At 40.0% G+C, this 9,612-nt stretch overlaps 1 protein-coding gene across 1 annotated transcript; it reads left to right on the top strand.

The window, feature by feature from the left end:
- Positions 1 to 5,644: 5,644 nt before the first annotated feature.
- LOC147892449 (uncharacterized) lies at positions 5,645 to 8,656 on the top strand. Its single transcript, XM_087387366.1, has one exon. The coding sequence runs from the start codon at positions 5,662 to 5,664 to the stop codon at positions 7,912 to 7,914; it is 2,253 nt and encodes a 750-aa protein (XP_087243492.1). The 5' UTR covers positions 5,645 to 5,661; the 3' UTR covers positions 7,915 to 8,656.
- The last annotated feature ends 956 nt before the right edge of the window (positions 8,657 to 9,612 follow it).

Here is a 9,612-nt window from a genome sequence, read left to right as displayed (position 1 = left end):
TTAGGTAAGATGTGATTATGTTTTTAGATCATGATATAAATAACATTCAAGTTGCTAGTTTTGCATTGAGCTAAGGGTAGTACAGGCCTTGAAAAGGCACTTGTCTAAAAATCTAGATGGAAATGTTGAGTGCAACATTGGAAATATCATCAAGTAGACAATATATTACTAATTGCCTTTGCAAATGTCGGAAGTATCATTATCAAGTAGACATTAGAGTACATGTTTCCTTTATAAATGATGCTTTTGAAATGGAAAACTTGACAAGAAGAGGCAACATGAGAGTAGATATTAGAGTACAGGTTCCCTTTACAATGATGTATTCGAAATGGAAAGCATTGACAAGAGTAGGTCACATTGTCTCTTTTCTTGTTTCATTTCTCTATGCCCCTCTATCCACAATGCATTTAACATGCAAATAATATAAATTTTAATTACTCTCAGTAATAATCATCTTTTCATAGACTCACCCACAATCATGAGATTTTGAATGATGCATTTTCACAAATGAAGGAAGAATTATAATTGAAAAGAACATAGTATGACATGGATATCTTCTAAGAATTGAGTTGACCAAATAAGTTGGGATTAGCAAGCCATTGATGAATTCCAAATATTTTTATGGATTCAAAAATGGTAGAGATTAAATGTGAAAAGTTGCAAATAACGAAAGAAACCTTTAGACAATAATGTAGTGCCAAGATTAACCATTACATGTAGAGAACATTTTTTAGAACAAGAAAGATGTTTGTAAGCACAAGATAAGTGATTGATGGGGCAACCTATGAGGTGGCATTGTGTAGCACCATCCTCATTGAGAGCACTGACCACATTAAAACCGATGACCATGTGTTGCATTGCATTGAAAATTATAATTAGCATTAGAGACGAGTGCACAAATCTCATATGTGACAACCTATAGCCCCATAATAGCAAACGTGTTGCAATTTCAAGAAATGTCATTTTGTATTCTTTAAACATAGGAGCACTTTTGCCCACCCTAAACCTATAAAATCTCTCATGTGTTATCCAAACCACCTTATACATCCACAAACGAGCCTAGCCCAACCCCCAAGGGTAGAAGATAAAGTGGTAGATCACATCTCTTTGGTAACATAAAAGCAAGTGGAAAAAAACCCCATTGAGCTCGGGCTACTGATTTTTATCAATAGGTTAAACACCATGTAGTCTAGTAAAGTGATCATCAACAGCCTAATATGTGGGACTATCACAGTGACCATTAGCAAATCTAGTGGCAAAGGGACCAGTGGTGGGAGAGGGTCTAGCACAACATCCAATGGAAGGTTCAACAAAGAAACCAGTAGCAAATCTAGTAGAGAGCCTAGTAGAGGACACTGTAGAGAGTCCATCAACAGCAACAACAAGGCTAAGAGAGAAATCAGTTCAACATCCACCAAGTGGTCCACAAGAGGGTCCAATAGAATGTCCAGCAGATCCAAAGGAGGGAACAAAGTAATCACTCATAAGAGGTCCACAAGTATGGGGTCTAATAGATAGTCTAGCAAAGCAACTAGTACAGTGAAATAGCAGCTCCTGTGTTGAAAGGGAAGCCTGTATAGCAGAAGTAAGTTCGGTAGTAGGGAAGTGTCTAGTAGTAGGTAGTTGACCACCAACATTAGTGTTCATCTCATCCATATACTTGAAATCCATGGTATAAGAGCCCAGGTGGCATCTACTTTTGTGTTCATCAAGGTCCTAGTTGAGTTGATTGTGAGCTTGGTTGAGACTTTAGTCGCTATTTTTCCTGTCCCACCAAGCAAGAACTGCATCAGTAGTAATAACAACATTGTTAAATTAAAAATTGTTCCTGGAGAGCGAAATGTACCATAATGCATGAGCCCTGACCTGTGCCCATTTGTCTTTCTTGTTTCCATCTGAGTAATTTTCTAGACCTTTCTAGAATGGGGAGAAGCAATAAAAAATTGGAAAACATCTTCATCTGAACCCGAGCATACATTTACCATTACCCCTAAACTTCTCACATTAGACTAGACAAATTTGTGCGATAGTAGCAGCCATAAAAGAGTAGACATCTTTTCTAGAATTTTCTTTAACGACACCTTAGAGAAACTTCCTTCCATTTTTCTCTGCTATCATATAGTTTCCATCTAGCATTTAATATCGTGAACTGGTCCTCAATGTTAGAGGTTGGGATGGGTATGGGAAAGAACAATGGATTGTTCACCCAACAAAATTCTCTACTATACACTAAGAGATTACCCCCCTTCCACGGAACCTCCTTGTTCCATAGATCATCTTGCTTACCCCAAATCTTGTTGCCGATCGATGAGGGAAAAATCTCTTTTGATCTCTTGCCAAGTTTTCTAGCTAAAGAGCTCCTTGTTCCCCAGTTGAGCCCCTTTTTGAACGTAGTGCTGGTAGACACAAATTCCTCATCAATGAGATGAGGTGTCTTGAAGATAACAGAAACCCAGATTGAGTCTATTGCCATGAAAACCCCTTTACCCAGTAGGAAAAATTATTTTGGCTTTGATCTCCTCAAGGGATTTCTAGATGGATTGCCACAGAGGACTCCCCTTAGCCTTGTAAGGTTCAGGGTTGCACAGGGCAGATAGAGCTGGTAGTTCTTCTACCTAGGAGCTATAAAGGGTCTTAAAAGACTCAAAGTTCTGAGTAGAAGATTATCCCAGTCACTTTGGGGGTTAAGGATGTCTTTGATTACCCAAGAAATAGAAAGTTTCCTAGATGCATGTTCAATATCAGTAACACCCGATCCACCTTCCCCTTTAGGCTTGATGCAAAAAGACCATCTGACCTTGGAGAGTCTGGAGCCCCCTCCCCACAAAAAGGATCTACCTAGTCTGATAAATTGTTCAAATTGGTCTTTGAGGGGGCCCAACAAGAGAAATAAAAAATTGAAATAGGATAGATGCAATGATTGAGCACTAATCTTCTTCCTGCAAGATTAGCCTGGAACCATCTCTATTTACCATGAACCAATCCCATCTCTACTTCATTAAGACGTCAAAACCCATTGGTATGACTAGCAACTTGAAAATAGATCATTTGAGATCTTTGCAAGATATGGGGCTTGGTCATCTCTTTGTTTCTTATGTGAGCCTAGTCCTCAGCTAAACTTTGCATTAATGGTGAAATGAGTCAACCCCTCCCTCTCAGGAGGTCAATAAGACAAGGTTGCCCATTGCTCCTTTACTCTTTGCCATTGTTGCTAACTTATCCAAAGTTAGGTTAAAGAGGGAGCAATCAAAGGAATAGAGCTTTCCACTAGTAAATAGTCGATGTGTTAACAGTTTGCCGATGACACTAATCTCACACCAAGGAACACTTTTCAAGATATACAAGCAGTAATGAACTGCCTAGAGGTTTTTTGCAAAGCCTCTAGGTCCAAAACTCAATTGCAGTTGCCCAAGAAAGACCAGCAGGTTTGGTTTTAGAAAAAGAGTCAAACCAAATAGATTTGACCTCTCTTGGACACTTTTCAAAGAGAAGAGACTTGGATCAGCCTTAAACCAAGACTTGGACTTGTGACCCATCCCAAAGTCACACTTTAAGAAAACATGCTTCTGATCAAACAATGAGAGAGGAAAACACTGAGTTTTGAAAGAAAGCATTTTACTAATCAGGTCCTGGGAGGCATAGAACCTGGCTTCTCTCCTGAGATCACCAACCTGATTATTGCACCAAGTGAAGTCACTCCCAACATTAGTGTCCACTAACTGCAAAGGTATCCTTAAGTCTTCCCAAGCAACTAGTTCCCCACCTCTGATCATAGTACTCATTCCTGCCCATTGATCCTCCTTGTTCACCTAAGGCAAAGTAATTGCCACTAGCATAAAGTTTGTACACTGTGTAAACTTTGATCTCTCCTATGTAGACTACTAAACTTTGTCATGATTTTGGTTTGTGTCTTTGTAGATAAAGTTTCCTCTAGTCTTTCATCAAATCGGGCTTCTTGTAGATGATTTGTCTTTTGGATTTTGGATTGACATTCTTATGTCTGATATCATAATATAACATGAATTGTTCTAGATATAATCATTTGAAAATGTAGACAAGTTGGCCTTTTCTCTTGTACAACCTCTATTCTAGTATATACAAACTAGCTCTTCCTTTTGGTGCATTCACTCGACGGCAAGGGAGCTCTAGGTATCGAAAGAGATGACCATGGTAAAGGCAAGATCCAAGGATGACAACACCACCATTCAACGAGTCATAGTCCATGTCACATATCTAACTGGTCGCACGATGATGACAACGGTTGTGTTGTTAAGGCGAGAGCTCACGAGCTCATGTGAGAAAGGCCTCATTCATGTATTCGCTAGGCTTCCATTCTCAAAAAGCAATAGTCTGGGCAATAAAAGCATTGCCCCTGACATTTGCAAGGTGGATCCAGTTCCAACGGGTGTCAGACACCATCATCACGGGCATGGAGACAACTTGACTACTTGATAGACAATATAAGATGGAAGCATCAAAGTACTAGATTTTTGAAGAAGAGTCTTAGAAGTTGCAATCCCCCCTCTTCACTCCAAGTGTAGAACAAGCTAGAAGCTCAACAGAAGGTAGCCAAGATCACTGAAAAGTTGTTAGCCTCAATGCCCCGACTAATATCATTAAAGATCAAGTAAACAAGTTATAATTTTAACCACCGATATAAGTATTTCAATATTTGATAACATACAACTCCATTTTTAGGGTTTGATATAATTTTTTGTTGTTATCATAATTTGAATTTTTTTGGAACCCATAGGCTACATGGGGTACCAACCCCCATCAGTTATTTTTAAAAACAAACCCTCAAGATATCTCTTCCATTATAGTGCATTTAAAGGCCGTTTTTTACAAATCGTGGTCCTCTAAATGGACTGTAACAAATAAGGGGCTAGAACAAATCTTTTCCACAAAGTTTCACTATGCGTGTTTTTACATCCCTATGGACAGTGTGGATTTAAAAGTTTAAAAATAATCAATATTTTTCATGCATCAAATTTCTATTGATGCATTAAATTTTCTTGTTAAAAAATTATTTGAGCTTACGTCCCATGAAGATGCAAGGACATCCCTTGTGAATTTTGGTGTTAAAAAAATGCCGCTAGACCCCTCATCATGTCCACATTTATTTGCTCAGAAAAGAAAGAGAAGCTAAGGTTCAAATTATGTCTTGAATTAGCTCTTATGGCTCCATGATGCAAACTATAAAACCTCATGTTTGATTATCAATAAACAAGTGCATGTGGGCACTCCCTCCTAGAATCGTTGTAAGGTGGGGAGTCCCTCCCAGAATAGTTGGACTCCCCTAGAATAGTTGTAAAGCAATTGCTTTTGGTGAAAGCAAATGATTTTTAGAAGAATGTTGAACTTCCATGCACATGTTCTGAAAAGGTAAGTAAAAATGCAAGCTGTCCAATCCATACGTTTTTTGTGAGTAATGTTTGTTAAAGATGATAGGTGGAAATTCACAAAAGGAATGGTGCTAATAAATGAGTAGTCAATCCTAGTGCTAATAAATGCAATGAGGTGCAAATCTAAGTCCATATTCACTTTAGTTTAAGCCATGGTAAATTGTTGCTAAATCTGATTAGCCTTGCATTTGAATGCAACTCGTGGTCTCCCTGCTCCTTTGCTGAGGCGGGATGGAGCAGTTGTCGCTAGTTTGAGATGAATTGCATCAATGCTCGCTCAGTGACAGAAGTGATCAACATCACCAGACGCTATTTTGTCGATTTTGGCCTCATGATTCGTATTATGAAGTGTAGCGCTTTCAGAGCAAGTGCAACAAAGGGACACCTTTGCTCTTTTTGCGAATTGTTCAATATTTTGGGGTCGCCTGCTGCTTACCCTCACTGGATTGGACTCTTCAAACAGCCTTATCGTAGACTGTATTCTTTTATAGATCTTGGGCAGCGTATTTCCTTCACAGGTTTTCCAAGTGTCTTTCCGTTCCTTAGCATTCAAAGATGGGTTACTGGTGAAGCTAAGCTGGAGGGTTCTGAAGTTACAGGAACGCAGTTCTCTGCAGCTTCTCTAGAGATTCGGACAGTCTGTGGGATTCTCAGCGCTAAGCCTTGGGGATCGGAAACAATTACAGGATTGGAGAATCTAGATATTTCATTTGATGTTCACATTGCGAGGAAAGTCTTGAAAAGCGTAGCGGTGGAAGCAGCCTTGCAGTTTTTTCATTGGCTAAAAAGTCAGAACTTTGCGCATGATTCTAGTACATATCATACGATGATTGATGCACTTGGAGAAGCTAGATGCCTTGATAAAATGAAAATTTTGGTAGAAGAAATGCGTGACGCCGGCCATACAATGCGTGCTATGTTATACAGGGATGTGATATATTGGTGTGCACGTGCTGGTGACACTACTGGGGCCTTATCTTATTGGAAAGAGATGAAAGAAACTCAGATCAAGCCTTCGGCAGCAATTTATACTATCTTGATTGATTTACATGCAAAAGAGAAGAAATATGACGTGGCCGTCATGATGTATTCAGAAATGGTTGAGGCAGGGCTGATTCCCAACCCTAGGACTCTCTCTATTTTTATTGATCACTTTGTAGATCTAGGCAAACTGGATTTGGCTGCTTTGATTATTAACAAGATGCTGGAACTTAAGATGTTTCCCATCATGTCATCTTATGCTCACCTCATGGCAGTACATGCAAAACTTGGCAATAAGGCAGTTGTAAAGAAAATGGGGAAAGACTTGCGCAATGTTTGTGACAGACCTGGGAAAGTGTTTTGTGCTGCTATTGAATCTGTGCTTAGGGATGGTTTGGAGGAGGAGGCCATGTATTTTGCTGGAGAGGTGTGGCCTGAGCTGCCAATAGAAGAGAGACGGGAAAAATTTGACACTTTGCTGCAGTCCAAAGAACAGAAGATGGCTTCTAGTTTAGGGAACCTTGCAGTTAATAACCTGTGTTGTGAAATACAAGATAAGGATGCAGACAATGTTTGTATTGAAGATGATAAAACAAGGCAAACTGTGAGCTACCTCCAGATGGAAAGGATTCTTAAATGCTGGGACTCATCAACTATATTCCAGCTCAAAGACCGGAATTTCAATTGGAGCCATGATGTGATCTATGAACTTTTGTCAAAACGAATTCAAAAGCCACAAATAGCATGGAGTTTTTTCCAGTGGCTGCAATGCCATGCAGGAGTCCAGCATGATGTGCACAACCAAATAACCATGTTGCGAATCCTCTCAAGAAACCAGAGATTTTCCTCTCTGGAGTTCCTGCTTGATAATATGCAGAAAGGACGAGCTAAACTTTCTATTGGTACATTTAACTTGATTATCAGAGATTGCGCCTCTGTCAAGAATGCAGAAGTTGCTTGCAGAGTTTTCAATCGCATAAAGGACTTTAATTTGGAGCCTGATCAGGAGAGCTTCACTGCTGTGTTGCATGCTTATGCAAAGGCCAATCGCCATCAAGAAGCTTTTGATTTGTTTGAAATGATGCAGCAGGCTGGTTACATACCTGATTCTTGGACATGTACATTACTAATTCATGCATTAGGCTTGGCTGGTAAAGCAGACAAAGCAAAGTCAGTCTTTCAAAAGCTGCTGGACACTGATGGAAATCCTAGTGCTGAGTCCTACACGGCCCTAATTAAAGCTTACAGTCTTGTTGGTAACATTGAATTGGCTTTTCAAACTTTTAACAGCATGAAAGAAGCTGGAATTGTGCCTCTAAAAAACACACTGCAAACCATGGCATGGGTTTATCTTCAAGCAGGCAATCTGGAAAAGTTTCAGGAATTCATGAAGCTGAAAGAAGAGACATATTCAGAGCATCAAAAGCTTTTAATTCACCGCAAAGAGCTCTTGGTGTCAATTAATGAAGCTCTTATGGAAAACGTTTTCCAAGAAAGAGGAACATCTTCTTTCACATCTCATCTCTAAAAAGGTAAGGCAAACGATCAAAATGGAAGGGTATGGCTCCAGTTTGAATCATTTTATGTACAGCATCAATTTCAGAGTGATGTGTGCATGAGAGAGAGAGAGAGAGAGAGAGAGAGAGATGAAATGTAATGTAATGTTTTATTAATATCATCCAGAGGCCCAATAGGATCAATGTGGGACAAAATAGCTAATGGATATGCTCTCTAAGTAGGTAGCTGAGCAGTGTGGGTGGTCTCGGAGAGGCCCTTTCGATGGTCAAAGTCTTGCAGCACACATCAGGCTTCCACCTTCCATCTTCCCTGCCGTTGGAGTCACGCTCGCAGCAATCGACCTGGGGAGCGCAGCTCCAGTTGACCCACAGTGAGAGCATCGTTGCTGCCAAGAACACGACACACACAGCTAGCTCCCCATTCCTTCTTCAGCTCCACGGATTGCTGCGATGCCCATCAGGAAGCTCGCTACCTCCTTATTCAGCTCCAGTATTGGGGGAAGAGAGAGAGAGATAGAGAGAGATTTTACATCTGCAAGTGGCCAAAAAGGCCTATGAAGCCAACATCTGAAACACATTATGCTAATACACCCCATGTAGGGGACCTAAAGGTGTCTAGCACACACTCTACAATTTATAGTGTAAAGAGGCAAAAAAGGCCTGCAAGTGGCCAAAAAGGCCTATGAGGCCAACATCTGAAACACATCATGCTAATACACCCCATGTAGGGGACCTAAAGGTGTCTAGCACACACTCTACTGAAATTGGGAATGATTGGCTTGGTTAGGCTATAAATTAGATGCCTTCTAAAAGGGTTTAGTCTTTGTTGTCATATGTTTTTAATTGAATAAATAATTAAAAAATACTGCAAGGGGCACTAGTTGATTTGGGGCCAATCGGTGTATAACTGGAATATTCTAGCTCTCCTATGTTGTTGTTTGTTGTGGATATATGCCAGTGGAGAAATACTTGCTAAATTGTGAATTTATTGCCCTTGTTTTTATAAGAGGTTGGTTGCATGGTTCCATTGCTACGACATCACCAACGTTCCTAAGAGGTGAGCCCGTGGTCATGTTGCATAACTTAATGCAAGGTGAACTTTAGAAATCATGTCACATAGTGATACTCAAATGAATAATGATTGGGAGGATGATGACCCAGAACATGGTGATGAGGTATCTAGTGAAGAGCACTCTATGCATGGTGGAACTGCTGTAGGTGATAAATATGCAAATGAGCAGCTAGAAGTGAATCAACCTGGCTCTTCTGTGTTGATATCAAAGGTGTCAAAGAAAGAAAGTGATGAGGGAAATTAAGATTCTTTGATTTGGGAGCAAATGGTTACGGTGATGGGAGCAATAACTCGGCTCACGTAAATCCACGATTTGTTGAATTGATGCAAGGCTCATCAAAGGCTAAGGTGCAAAAGGCTTCTTTAAAAGAAAAGGGATTCAAGGGTGATCTAAAACTACCACCTTCAAGGTTAATGTTATGAGAGCCTGGCATAATTTAAAGGCGGCTAGCTACTGCTGCTGCCATATTCTCGAAGAGTATAATAAGAAGTTTTGGCAAGTAGTGCAACTTGTTAGTTCATATTGACATGTACCTTTGGTCGAAGAGATTGAGAAGTATTGGTGTGGGCTGCCTAAGGAGATCCGTGATTATTGTACGAAGACACGTGTCATAAATCGGTTACATCTGATTGAAAA

This window comes from Dipteris shenzhenensis, chromosome 16 (genome assembly GCF_047967505.1).
Source record: "Dipteris shenzhenensis isolate YYH24624 ecotype China chromosome 16, Dip_SZ_1.0, whole genome shotgun sequence".
Classification (NCBI taxonomy): Eukaryota; Viridiplantae; Streptophyta; class Polypodiopsida; order Gleicheniales; family Dipteridaceae; genus Dipteris; species Dipteris shenzhenensis.
The sequence above is the reverse complement of the archived record's forward strand: the minus strand, read 5'-3'. Positions and strand labels throughout refer to the sequence as shown.

Excerpts from the sequence above, each read along its gene's own strand:
- LOC147892449 (XM_087387366.1), top strand. The coding sequence starts at position 5,662 with ATGAATTGCATCAATGCTCGCTCAGTGACAGAAGTGATCAACATCACC.